This window comes from Mus musculus, chromosome 9 (assembly GCF_000001635.26).
Source record: "Mus musculus strain C57BL/6J chromosome 9, GRCm38.p6 C57BL/6J".
NCBI classification, from domain to species: domain Eukaryota; kingdom Metazoa; phylum Chordata; class Mammalia; order Rodentia; family Muridae; genus Mus; species Mus musculus.
In genome coordinates this window covers 38,684,449-38,698,741 of record NC_000075.6, presented here as the reverse complement: position 1 = coordinate 38,698,741, position 14,293 = coordinate 38,684,449, and the positions used below count along the sequence as shown (strand labels likewise).

Below are 14,293 nucleotides of genomic sequence, written 5' to 3'. Positions count from 1 at the left end.
AATATTGAATAAGTACTTTAAAATTGCTTCATTTATTCACTTATGATGAACGTTTTCCACGGATATTCTTTGAGAATGTCCTGAATGGTGCTAATATTTTGATATAAATCAATATTTACAAGATAGGCATGAGGTGCTATACAACTCCATTAAATTTATTATATCTGTTCATTGGATGTTCATGGAACAATAATTGACATAGATACATTAGATATGTATTTGTATGTCATATGTTAAAGTCTTGAACTGTTAACAAATATGAAGAGCTGCTGGAAAGAGGAAATACCAAAATGAAAATCTTGAATTCATTGTCACACACCAAGAGCAGACAGATAAACATTTTTTTCTTACTTCCTACATAAAACATGCAGGTGCAAATGGCAGATACAAATCACTCCACAGTGACTGAGTTCATCCTTGCTGGATTAACAGACAAACCAGAGCTGCAGCTGCCCCTCTTCCTCCTCTTTCTTGGAATCTACCTGCTCACAGTGCTGGGGAACCTGGGCATGATCATCCTGATCCTGCTCAGCTCCCACCTGCACACCCCCATGTACTTTTTCCTCAGCAGCCTGTCCTTCATTGACCTCTGTTACTCCACTGTTATTACCCCGAAGATGTTGGTGAACTTTGTGGCAAAGAAGAATGTCATCTCCTATGAGGAATGTATGACTCAGCTCTATTTCTTCCTTGCTTTTGTTATATCTGAGTGTCACATGTTGGCTGCAATGGCATATGACCGCTATGTTGCCATTTGCAATCCCTTGCTTTACAATGTCACTATGTCTTACCAAATCTGTTCCTGGATGGTAGGTGGGGTATATGGCATGGGTTTAATTGGTGCAGCAGTTCATACTCTCTGCATGCTAAGAGTGGTTTTCTGTAAGGCTAATATAATAAACCATTACTTCTGTGATCTTTTCCCATTGATGGAGCTTGCCTGCTCCAGTACTTATGTCAATGAGGTAGTACTCCTGTGTCTCAGTGCTTTCAATATCTTTATTCCAACATTGACTATCTTGGGTTCTTACATCTTCATCATCATTAGTATCCTCCGTATCAAATCCACGGAAGGCAGATTCAAAGCCTTCAGCACATGTAGCTCCCACTTCTCTGCCGTTTCTGTCTTCTTTGGTTCCCTGGCATTCATGTATCTGCAGCCCTTCTCTGTCAGCTCCAAAGACAAAGGCAAAGTGTCCTCTGTGTTTTACACTACTATTGTGCCCATGCTGAACCCCATGATCTATAGCCTGAGGAATAGGGATGTTAAACTTGCTCTAAATAAGTTATTTCAAAAGAAATTCCATGTGTAAAGAAGTATTTACCTTCGAAAAACCATACAAATCACAACCAATAAATTTTATTTTCTAACCCTAATTAGGTTCCAAACAAGAAACTTTAGTTCTCTGTCAAATAGAACCATCTGTATCAGAAAGTCTCAGTGTCTGTTAGTGGAATAACACTTCCATGTCTTCTCCTGAAGGCTTCAGTAGCAGCAGCAGCAGCAGCAACAGCAGCAGCAGCAGCAGCAGCAGCAGCAGTACGGCTTTTATGGTCTACACTTATGATAGATTCTCCTAGAATAAGGCACTTCTACATTGCCTTAGAAACTTTCCTGTGAGTTTCAAAGCCTTTAAACATGTTGCATTAAGTACATAATCTTGTAGATTTAAGTAACACATGGTACCCCTGCTCACTTTATTAATCTCTGGACAGCTTGAAAACAGCAATTCTTCTTCCTAGCATTAATCAATTAATTAAATAAATAAAAAACTGATGACCTTGCATCTATTATTTCATCTGAATCCTGTAGTAGGCACAGAACAATAGTGGCATTGTCTTCAACTACATGACAAAACAACTTTTTGCCATGTCTTCTCTACTTCATTCTGTAATACCAAAACGAGAAATAAGAAAACTTTTAAAATCAGATTTAAGCCTGCTGCTTTTCTATAACCCTTGGCTTTTCTTCATCTTATATGGTCTCTCTCTCTCTCTTTTTATTGGATATTTTCTTTATTTACATTTCAAATGTTATCCCCTTTCCTGGTTTATACCCTGGAAACCCCCTAGCCCAATCCCACTGACCTTGCTTCTATGAGAGTGTTCCCCCACTCTCCCACAGGCCTACTCCTGCCTCCCTGCCATAACATTCCCCTACACTGGGCCATCAGCCTTCATAGAACCAAGGGCCTCTTCTCCCATTGATGCCCAACAAGGCTATTCTCTGCTACATATGGGGCTGGAGCCATGGTTTCCTCTATGTGTACTCTTTGATTGGTAGTTTAGTCCCTGGGAGTTCTGGGAGTCTGGTTGATGTTGTTTTTCTTCCTATGGGTTGCAAAACCCTTCAGCTTCTTCAGTCCTTTCTCTAACTCCTACCTTGGGGACCCTGTGCTCAGTCGAATGGTTGGCTGCAAGCATCCATCTCTGTATTTGTCAGGTTCTGACAGAACCTCTCAGGAGACAGCTATATCAGGCTACATTTAGCATTAACTTGTTGGGATCTAAAATAGTGTCTATGTTTGGTGACTGTGTATGGGATATATCCAGAGGTAGGGCAGTCTCTGGATGTCCTTTCCTTCAGTCTTTGCTCCATACTTTGTTTCCATATTTGCTCCCATGAATATTTTGTTCTCCCTTCTAAGAAGGACCAAAGCACCCACACTTTGGTTTTCGTTCTTCTTGAGCTTCATTTGATCTGTTAGTCGTATCTTGGGTATTCTGATCTTTAGGGCTAATATCCATTATCAGTGAGTGCATACCATATGTGTTCTTTTGTGATGGGTTACCTCACTCAGGATGAAATATTTAGTTCCATCCATTTGCCTAAGAATTTCATGAAGTCATTGTTTTTAATAGCTGAGAAGTACTCATTGTGTTAATGTATTGCATTTTCTGTATCCATCCTCTGTTGAAGGAATGGGTTCCAGCTTTTAGCTTATGTCTTCGCTTATCTCACAAAACTCTCTATACTTTCTTTGCAATTGCTTGTTAACATACATGCTCTGTGGGTCACTTACTACATACTAGTACTAGATAGTGTATATATAATCAATAGTTTTGATAATTGAAGAGAATGTAAATGGGAAAGAAATTTCTAAATAGAACGATATGAGTACTTGAATTCAATTTCACCTCGAATGATTTTACTTAGGGTGTGTCAGTTCATAATGAACTCTAGTTTCTAGCAATTGTAAGAAGATACTCACAGTAACAGAAAATGATAACTCATATTCTGCAGTGAGTTTACCTCAGAAAACCAGAAATTATTTTCTTTCCTCTTTTAAGCCACATTTTTTCTAGGCATGTATGGTGGGTTGATCAGAATGGCCCCATAGACTAATGTGTGAATGTTTGGCCCATAGCAATGGCACTATTAGGAAGTATGGCCTTCTTGGACGAATTATGTCATTGAAAAGATGGGCTTTCAGTTCACCTATGCTTAAGATATGCTTGATGTGGCATATTTCCTGTTCCTTCTCTAATACTATATTCTCTGAATGCAGCCATGTTTCCCACCATGATGATAATGAACTAAACCCTGAAACTGTAAGCTACCCCAATTCAATGTTTCCCAATATAAGAGTTGCCATGGTCATGGTATCTTTTTAGGGCAATAAAACCATAACTAAGATGGGGTCCTTAAGGATAATCTTAAATTTGATATTAACACAAAATGAAAGTTATTAACTGTGTCTGCCTTCTTTCTTCTTATTAGTCATATAGATATTGTGTGTAATTAAATTTTATGTAAAAATTAATTTTCATGGATAATTACCTTTATAAAGTTCTGTTGTAAATAAACCATTAAAGTAACATAATTTACTAGGTGTTATTTATCTTATTTTACTAATTTTAGGTAACTTGCTTGGTTTTTTTTTCATAATCAACTTTGAGTTATTTTTCTCCTTAGTTTCAAAACAATATCATTTTGATATACTCAACAAAGTATGTTTTCTTAGTATTTTTTCCTCATTTATTAAAAAAAAAATTCTAGTATTTTTAGAAAAGCTTACTTATCTGAGAGGATCCTTCCCAACCACCAGGCCCCTGTCCATTTTCTGGGGCTTCAAATATCTCAAGGATTAGGTGAATCTTCTCCCACCAATGGCTGTCCTCAGCTATCTATGTGTTGGTGGCTCAGTGTCTGGGAGCTCCCAGAAGTTTGGGTTAGTTGAGATTGCTGGTTTTCCTGTGGGGTTACATAGAGCAAAAATGGAGTCCCTCATCTGTTTGAAGCTTGGGCCACTGGGTGTGGAGGACATGAGAAGTTTGTGCAGACCCCAGGCTGCTGTGGGGGGATGGGCGGGGAGCAGAGGGAGCTTTAGACTGTGAGAAGCTGTGGGATCCCACTCTGCAGTGGGGAAGGTGCAGTCTCAGATACCCATGGAACTGTTGGACTCTCAGGCACCACAGATGCAGCTGGGCACCAGGGAAAAGACAGTTTTGGGGTCCCCAGGCCTGCATGGAGGCCAGAGATGACAGGTTCTCACTCTCAGACATCCCAGACATGGCTGTATATCTACGAAGAGCTGAGAACAGATGGGGTCCCTCAGGTGGACTCTGGCCTGGGGGCCAAAATGAAAAGGACAGGGAGGAGAGAGCTCTGGTAGGTTACTGAAGGGAGAAAAGAGTCTGGCTAGCTCAGGCAGTGATTTTGGCAGGCAGCTTGGTTCGGCTGCTTGCTGACAATGCAGGGAGGTCTCCCAGTGGCAGGTTAGACAAGTGGCTCATTAGAGAAAGACCTGCTCCATTGCTCTAGCATGGCAGGTCCTGATGAGCAGAGATGGTCCATGGTTTTAAGGCATTTATTGTAGAAAGGCAGAAAAAAGGAAAGAGTGGGGAAGGAGGGGCTGGCCATGGCAGAGTCCGGGGAAGAGAATGGGGAGAGGGGGAGCAAGAGAGAAGCAAGCAAGTAAGAGAGCAAGGAGGGAACAAGCAGCTCCTTTTATAGTGGGTTGGGTCATCACAGCTGTTGCTAGGTAACTGTGTGGAGGAGCACATCTGGCTATTGCCAGGTAACTGTGGGGGTGGAGTCCAGACAGAGTAACAGGAGCTTGGGGCATTTTCTGTGTCTGATGACCACACACCTCTTTTCAGGGGGCTGTGAAAGGCTGTAGCCAGGAGCCCAGGAGATGTGACCAAAAACCTTCCATTCCTTATAGTCACAGGGGTTCCAGGCCTGTACTCAACTGGAGACTAGGCTGTCTCTTTACAGCTTTCTGCCCCACAGGATCACCCTCGTTTTCCACTCCATTCATTCTTCCCTAATTCAACCATAGGGGTCCTTGATGTCAGTCCTATGGTTGAGTGAAACTATCTGCATCTGTCTCAGTCAGCTGTTGGTTGGGCCTCTCAGAGGACAGCCATACTAGGCTATTGTCTATAAGCACATCATAACATCAGTAATAGTGTCAGGACTTGGTGTCTCCCCATGAAGTGGATCCACATTTGGGCTGAACACTGGACCACCTTTTCCTCAGTCTCTTCTCCACTTTTGTCCCTGCAGTTCTTTACACAGGAACATTTCTGGGTCAGAAATTTTGACTGTGGGTTGGTATCATCCCTCCTCTTGAGGATATGTCTACTAGAGGTGGTGTCTCCAAGTTCTCTCTCCCAATTTTGGGGCATTTCATGTAAGGTTACTTCTATTGAGTCCTGAGAGTCTATCAGCTCTCAGGTTTCTGTTACTTTCTAGAGGGTCTATTCAACTCCCACCTTCTGAGGCTGTGTATTTCCATTCACTCTGCTAACTCTCTGGGCTTCTATCCTATCCCTCCCCCTCATACCTGATCCTGTTGCCCTTTTACACCTCCCTACCCTCTCATGCGCAGATCCCTCCCTCTCACTTCCACCCATGATTATTTATCCCCCTAATGAGTGTGACTGAAGCATCCTCAATTGGGGCTTCTGATTATTAAACTTCTTAAATTCCATGGTTTGTATCCTAGGTATTTTGTACTTTTTGGCTAATCATTCACTTGTTAGTACGTACCATGTATGTCCCTTTGGGTCTGGAGTACCTCACTCAGGATGATATACTTTATAGTTCCATCCATTTGCCTGCAAAATTCATGATGTTCTCATTCTTAATGGCTGAATAGTATTTCATTGTGTAAGTAAGCCCCATTTCCTGTATCCAGTCTTCATTTGAAAAAACATATGGGTTGTTTTTAGCTTCTGGTTATAACAAATAAGGATGCCGTGAACATTGTGGAACATTTGTCTATGGTGAGGCATCTTTTGGGTTTATGCCCAAGAATGGAATAGCTGGGTCTTCTGGTAGAACTATTTCCAATTTTTTGAGGAGCCACCACATTTATTACAAGAATGGTTATACCAGTTTGTACTCCCACCAGCAATGGAGGATTGTGGCTGTTTCTCCATATCCTAGCCAGTATGTGGTGTCACCTACACGTTTGATCTTATCCATTGTTATTGGTGTAAGGTGGAATGTGAGGGTTGTTTTAATTTTCACTTTCATGATGACTAAGGACTTTGAACACTTCTGTAAGTGCTTCTTGGCCATTTGAGATTTCTCCGCAGTGGAATTCTCTGTTTAGCTCTGTACTCTTTTTTTTTTTTTTTTTTTTTTTTTTTAAATTGGGCTATTGACTTTTTGGAAGTTAGATTCTTGAGTTCTTTATATATTTTGTATATTAGCCCTCTATCGGGTTTGGGTCTGTGAAGATTTTTTTTGTTGTTGTTCCATTCGATAGGTTGCCAGTTTGTCTTATTGACTGTGTCTTTTGCCTTACAAAAGCTTTTCATTTTCATGAGATCCCATTTATCAATTCTTGATCTTAGAGCCTGAGCCATTGGAGTTCTGTTTAGGAAATGTCCACACACCTGGCCCCTGCCCTGTGCCATTAACTTTGAAGCTCTTTCTCACTTTCTCCTCTATTCAATTCGGTATACCTGGCATTATGTTGAGGTTCTTGATCTACACGGACTTGAGCTTTGTGCATTGATAACTATGGATCTATTTTCATTTTTCTACATACAGACTGCCAGTTAGACCAGTGTCAGAGACCATCCCATGAGAAAGTGATCCCTTCACAATCTCCTTAACAAGTCAAAGGGCCTTGTACTAAGAGCTGGTTGCCACCCCCTTCCTCCTTATTCCCTTCCTAACACCTAAGGCTGTAAAATTTGAATAACAGTCCCCTCTTCCCTATCTCTTCCCGAGTTCCCAGGACATCCAAGGACATGAGCTGTGCCTGAGCCCAGCTTGACTCTCAAGGCTGTTGAGGAGGATCAAGGCTCCAGAGATAAGATGCAAAGTGCCTACTATTTGGCGCCTGACTTCAGCCCCCATGTCAGCAGTCGTCCTTTCCCTTGTTCTTTGTATAACTCTCCCTCGACCCCTCCCCTATTTTCCTCGATGTATGCTTTATAAAGAAAGCACCTCAGCTTAATAAACGAGACCTTGATAGGTTCAATCTACTTGGTCGTCCTGCTCTCTTTCTTTTCCTCCCATTTCCTTCCAGGTTCGTGGTCCCCCTCGCACCCACAAATAACTGAATCCCGCGAGACGGGATAGACCAGGACCATTTATTGAAAATACTTTCTTTGTTCCATTGTATAATTCTGATTTCTTTGTCAAAGATCAAGTTTCCATTAAGTGTGTGGGCTTATTTCTTAGGTCTTAATTCTAGTCCATTGATGAACATGCATGTTTTTATACCCATATCATGCAGGTTTTTTGTTTTTTTTTGTTTGTTTATGTTTAGGTTTTTTGTTTGTTTGTTTGTTTTGTTTGTTTTGTTTATCACTATTGCTCTATAATATACCTTGAGGTCAGGGACAGGGTTTCCCCAGAATTTCTTTTATTGTTAAAATTTGTGTTCAGTATCCTGGGTCTTTTTGTTTTTCCATGTGAAATAGAGAATTGTTCTATACATGTCTGTGAAGACTTGTGTTGGAATCTTGATGGAAATTGTGTCAAATCTGTACATTGCTTTCGGTCGAATGGCTACCTTTACTATCTTAGTCCAACTACTTCATGAGCATGTGAGATCTTTTCACCTTCTGAGGTCTTCAATTTCTTTTTTATGGGATTTGAAGCTCTTGTCGTACACATCTTTCACTTGCTTAGTAAGTGTCACACCAAGATATTTTATACTATTTGTGACTATTGTGAAGGGTTTTGTTCCCCTAATCCTTTTTCAGCCTGCTTATTATTTTATAATGGAAGGCTATGGATTTGTTTGAGTTGATTTTATATCCAGTCACTTTGCTGAAGTTGACTATCAGCTATAGAAGTTCTCTGGTAGATTTTTTTTTGGTCTCGCTTACATAAACTATCATATAATTCACAAATAGTTACACCTTGACTTCTTCTTTGCCAACTGATATACCCCCCCCCCCATCTGCTTTTGTTGTCTTATTGCTGCAGCTAGAACTATGAGTACCATACTGAATAGATAGGGGGAAGAGTGGCCATTCTTGCTTTGATCCTGATTTTAGTGGGATTGCTTCAAGTATTTCTCCTTTTAATTTGATATTGGCTCTTGGTTTGCTGTATATTGCTTTTATTGTGTTTATATAAGTGCCTTAAATTCCTGCTCTCTCTAGTACTTTCAACATGAAGGTTTGTTGTATTTTGTCAAATGGTCATTTTATTTTTTTCTTTGAGTTTGTTTATATAGTGGATTAGGTTAATGGATTTTCATATATTGACCTATACCTCCATCCCTGGGATAAAGCCTGCTTGAATGATGGTTTTGTTGTGTTCAATGATTCAGTTTGCAAGAATTTTATTGAGTATTTTTGTATCGATATTCATAAACAAAATTCCTCTGACTTTTTCTTTGTTGAGTCTTTGTGTGATTTAGGTTTCAGAGTAAAGTTGGCTTCATAGAATGAATTAGGTAGGGTTCCTTCTGTTTCTATTGTATGGATAATTTTAGGATTGTTGGTATTAGCTCTAGTTTGAATGTCTGGTAGAATTCTGGACTAAAGCCATCTAACCCTAGGCTTTTTGGTTGAGAGTTCTTCTTCTCCTTCTCCTCCTCCTCCTCCTCCTCCTCCTCCTCCTTCTTCTTCTTCTTCTTCTTCTTCTTCTTCTCCTCCTCCTCCTCTCCTTCTCTCCTTCTCTTCCTCTCTCCTTCTCTCTTTCTCCTCCTTCTCCTTCTCCTCCTTCTCTTTCTCTTTCTCCTTCTTCTTCTCCTTTTCTCCTTCTCCTCCTCCTCCTCCTCCTCCTTCTCCTTCCTTCTCCTTCCTTCTTCTTTTTCTTATTATTATATTTTAGGTATTTACTTGTTCTTGATTTAACATTGCTACAGAATATTTGTCTTAAAAGTTATACATTTCATCTAGAGTTTTCAGTTTTGTTGAGTAAAGGCCTCTGAACAAATATTTGATGATCTTTTTAAAATTTCCTCAGTTTCTCTTGTCATGTTTTCCTTTTCATTTCTGATTTTGTTAATTTGGCTATTGCCTCTGCGTCTTTTAGTTAGTTTGGCTAAAGATTTACATATCTTGTTGATTTTCTCCAAGAACAAGCTCCTAGATTTGTTGATTCTTTGTACAAATCTCTTTGTTTCTTATTGGTTGATGTCAGCTCTGAGTTAATCATTTCCTGCCTTGGGTGTGTTTGCTTCTTTTTGTTCTATTGCTTTTAAATATATTGTTAAATTGCCAATGTTAGATCTCTCCCATTTCTTTATGAGTGAACTTATTGCTATGAGTTTTCTTCTCAGGACTGCTTTCATTGTGTCCCATAAATTTGGGAATGCTGTGTCTTCTTTTTTCATCAAATTCCAGAATGTCTTTAATTTCTTTCTTTCTTTTTTCCCTGACCAAGATATCAATAAGTAGAGAGTTATTCAGTTTCCATGAGTATGTGGGCTTTCTGTTGTTTTTGTTGCTATTGAAGTCTAGCCTAAGTCTATGATGATGTGATAGGATGCAAGAGATTATTTCAATCTTCTTGTTATCTGTTGAGACTTGTTTTGTGATTGATTATATGGTAAGTTTTTTGAGAAGGTACTATGAGGTGGTGAAAAAAAGGTATGTTCTTTTGCTATAGGGTGAAATATTCTCTCTCTCTCTCTCTCTCTCTCTCTATATATATATATATATATATATTCCATTTGTTTCACAAGTTCTCTTAGTTTTACTGTGTCTCTGGTTTCTGTTTCAATGATTTGTTCATTGGTGAGAGTGGAGTGTTGAAGTCTCCTACTATTATTGTGTGAGTTTAATGTGTTTTCTGAGCTTTAGTAAAGTTTCTTTTATGAATATGGGTACCCTTGCATTTTAGGCATAGATTTTTCAAATTGAGACTTTATCTTGGTGGATATTTCCTTTGATTAAGATGAAGTATCCTTTCTCATCTCCTTTGATATATTTTGTTTCAAGATCTATTTTATTGGATATTAGAAGGGCAACTCCAGCTTGTTTCTTGGGACCACTTTCTTGGAAAACTTTTTCCAGCCTTTTACTCTGAGATAGTGTCTGTCTTTGCCATTGAGGTATGTTTCTTATAGACATCAAAATGTTGGATCCTGTTTGCGTATGTTTTTTTTATTGAAGAATTGAGTCCATTGATGATAAGAGATATTAAAAGCAGATGATTGTTAGTTACTGTTATGTTTATTGTTGAAGGAGGTATTATGTATGTATAATTCTCTCCTTTTGGGTTTGTTGTGAATTCATTAATTTCTTTTTATCTTTCATATAGTTTTTCTTCTCATGAAGTTTTTGTCTAGAATTCTCTGTAGGACTGGATTCCTAGATATTATTTAAATCTGGCTTTGTTCTGGAATATTTTGGTTTCTCCATCTAAGATTATCGAGAGTTTTGCTTTGTACAGTAGCCTGGGCTGGCATTTGTGTTCTCTTTGGATCTGCATGACATCTGTACAGTATGTTCTGGCTTTTATATTCTCTTTTGAGAAGTCTGGTGTAATTCTGATAGATCATATTACTTGACCATTTTACCTTACAGCTTTTAATATTCTTTTTTGTTCTTTACATTTAGTGCTTTGATTATTTCATGACAGGAGGATTTTCTTGATGCAATATATTTAATGTTCTGTAGGCTTCTTGTACTTTTATAGACATCTCTTTCTTCAGGTTGTGGAAGTTTTCTTCTATAATTTTGTTGAAGGTGTTTTCTCGCCCTTTGAGCTGGGAATTTTCACTCTCTTATACTCCTATTATTCTTAGGTTTGGTCTTCTCATTGTGTTATGGTGTTCCCGGATGCTTTGGGTTAGGACTTTATTATGCTTTGTACTTTTTTATTTTTTGACCCTTGTGCCAACGTTTTCTATGGCATCTTCTATGCCTGAGATTCTCTCTTCTATTTCTTTTATTCTGTAGGTCATGATTGTTTTTGATGATGATGAGATTCTGATGGTTGATGATAGCTCCTGACCTCTTCTTTAGGTTTTTCCTTTTCAGGGGTGCCTCTATTTGCAATTTCTTTATTGTTTCTGTTCATTTCTTTATTGTTATTCTTTATTTCTTTATTGTTTCTGTTCCTATTCTTAGGTCTTGGATGGATGTGTTCAATTCCTTCATCTATTATATTGTGTCTTCATGTATTTATTTGAGGAATTTATTTGTTTTCTTTTTAAGGGCTTCTACATATTTAACTGTGTTTTACTGTATTTACTTGAGTGATTCTATCTGTCTCTGTCTCTGTCTATCTATCTATCTATCTATCTATCTATCTGGATGTAGATGTAGATAGAGACAGAGATAGAGATATATATCCTGCATAGAATAGAGTTCTCTATTATGAAATGGGATTTTAGATCAGCATCATGCTTTTCATGTATGTTGGGACATCCTGGATTTACTGTGGTGGGAAAGCTGGTTCTCATGGTGTCAAACTATATTGGCTTCTGTGGCTTATGATTTTATGCTTGCTTCTTGCCAACTGGGTATCTCTGGGTTTAGCAGGCCTTGGTGTCTCTGGCTGGAGCTTGTCTCCTGTGTATCTGGGTTTCTGTAGATATCCTCTGAGATCTGTGGGCATAGATGCAGCAGATCTTTGGGGAGACCTGCAGGCTGTGAGATGTTGAGAGGTGCAGACCTGTAAATCTGTCCCAGTGGAGGTGCCGACAGGAGTAGAAATGTGGTTCGAGAGAAGGGGATGGATACTGTGTCTGCTGGGCTCCTCAGGGGTCTCAGCTGATCTGCTTATTTTGGAAGGTGTCTTACCTGCTGCCCTGGCTGTAGACCTGCAGATTTGCATTGTTGAGAGAGGGGGGCAAACATGCCAATTTGACCTGGTGCAGGTGCTACCATGATTGCTTTAATAAAACACTTAAGCATATCTGTATTCTTTGGTGATTTTTTGTTGATTGAGCTATTTTTAAGATTAAAATTTCATGTTCTGTTACTTTAAAAATTTGAATATTTTACAGATTGAATCATATTTATACTAATGGACTGTTATAAATCCTTCCTTGACCATCTGCAGCTAGCACCATAGCAGCTGTGCTTCTGTGTGGATTTTTCTATCATGACATGTATTCTATGTCTACCTGAACATCTCTTTCTAGATTGAATCATTCTGAGGAACAGGGACTCAGCATCATGTGTTTCTCTATCCTCCACAGCCAGAAGGCATTTCTGCCTCTTCTACAAGTGTTTTTAATGCCAAATAACACCCATATCTAAATAATCTCTTAAAGCTTTATCACTATTTAAGTAGTATCAAGATGCTTTTGTCAAAACATATTAAAATGAGTGTCCCAGAGCAGTATTTATAATTTTAGAGCTAATATTAAATGTCTCCTGGGTTTCTAGAACTAATTAACCAGGTAAAATAAAAATAAAACCAAAATCGACATAAGCTTCAGCAATCCTATCATTTTTATGAGTCATTACTAGATTGCTTTTTCAATAAATCTTATTTGAACCGAACTGAATAAACATAGAGGTCACTGTGCAAGGTGAAATGTGAAATATATATCAATGAACAGAGAAACACTGAATGACTTTACTTGTAAAGAATAACTCAAGCAAGCAAGCAAACAGATTTGCTTGGTTCAAGTAGAGAACAGGATAATGTTTACCACATGATGAGAGATATGGACAGTAAATAGTTTTTCAATGAGTGAAATTATGTAATAGTGCTGAATGAATAAATTACAAAGATGATGCTGTATGGTATAATTTTTGTAGTTAATAATGTGATTTTTTTCTCAAAAACTTGAAGAGATAATTGTCATATTAAATATTTAGAATACAGAAATTAAGGCAAGTAAGCAGAAAACATGAAACAATATGGAAAGGCTTTGGGATATGATGAAAATATTCCTATGATTATCATCTTGATCTCATGATGATTTGAATATACAAGAATGGATTATATCATAGAGACAATAAGTATTTGCATAGACTTTATGCTGTATAATTTAACAGCTGTATTCCATGGAAATAATCTTGGTGTTTTGCTAATGAACATTTGTCTATAAGATGTGTCAGAGGTTAAGATACAGGAGAAGATTTTTTAAATTCCCTACATTGCCAAAATCATGCAAATGTACAGGCAGTTTTCTGAAAATAGGAAGCAGTAACCTTTAGAGAGTGTGCCAGAATCTGATTTTAGAAAAGGCTGGTCACCCAAGTTTGATCAAAGCTCCACAACTGATATCAAAGCCACAAAGACTGTGGACAAGAAAATGGAACTTCTGTGGTAGGATAAGTATTTATTAAGTCTTGTAAGAGGTAATAAAGAAAGAAAAGGCTAGACTCCTGTTTGCAAGCATGGCAGAGTATCATTAATAATGACAGTGATTGGCTATCTTACATGACATATGCTTCAAGTTGTACCATTCATTTTTTAGCCATTCTCTCAATCTCTGTTCTATTTTTATCCCTGAACACCTTGTAGGCAGAGAAATTTTGCGTTGAAGATTTTATGGATAGAATGATGTTCCCCTACCTCCACTGGAGGTCCTACTTGGCTACAGAAAGTATCCACTTCAGTCTCCATAATGCCTACTGAAAAGCATCTCCTGTAGGATTACTCCCATAAACTCCCCCAAATCTCTGCTGTTCCATGTCTTTTGCTACTGCCTGAGATATCCTCCCACTGATTGCTGTTTTCACTCCCAGACCTCTCCTACAATTCCTTTCCCAACACCTGTTCCCTATCCCCTTTTCTCCTCCAAACCTTTTCCTATCCAGTTCCCTGTCCTCATATACCTCTAATGACTATTTTGTTTCCTCTTCTGAGTAAGATTCACATATTTTCTCTTGGACACTCCTTATTACATAGTTTCTTTGGATCTGTGGACTTTAGCATGGTTAGCCTCTATTTTATGAC

At 38.5% G+C, this 14,293-nt stretch overlaps 1 protein-coding gene across 1 annotated transcript; it reads left to right on the top strand.

The window, feature by feature from the left end:
* Nucleotides 1-365: 365 nt before the first annotated feature.
* Nucleotides 366-1,313, top strand: Olfr919 (olfactory receptor 919). Its single transcript, NM_146440.1, has one exon. It carries the CDS (start codon nt 366-368, stop codon nt 1,311-1,313), a length of 948 nt encoding a protein of 315 aa, NP_666651.1.
* The last annotated feature ends 12,980 nt before the right edge of the window (nt 1,314-14,293 follow it).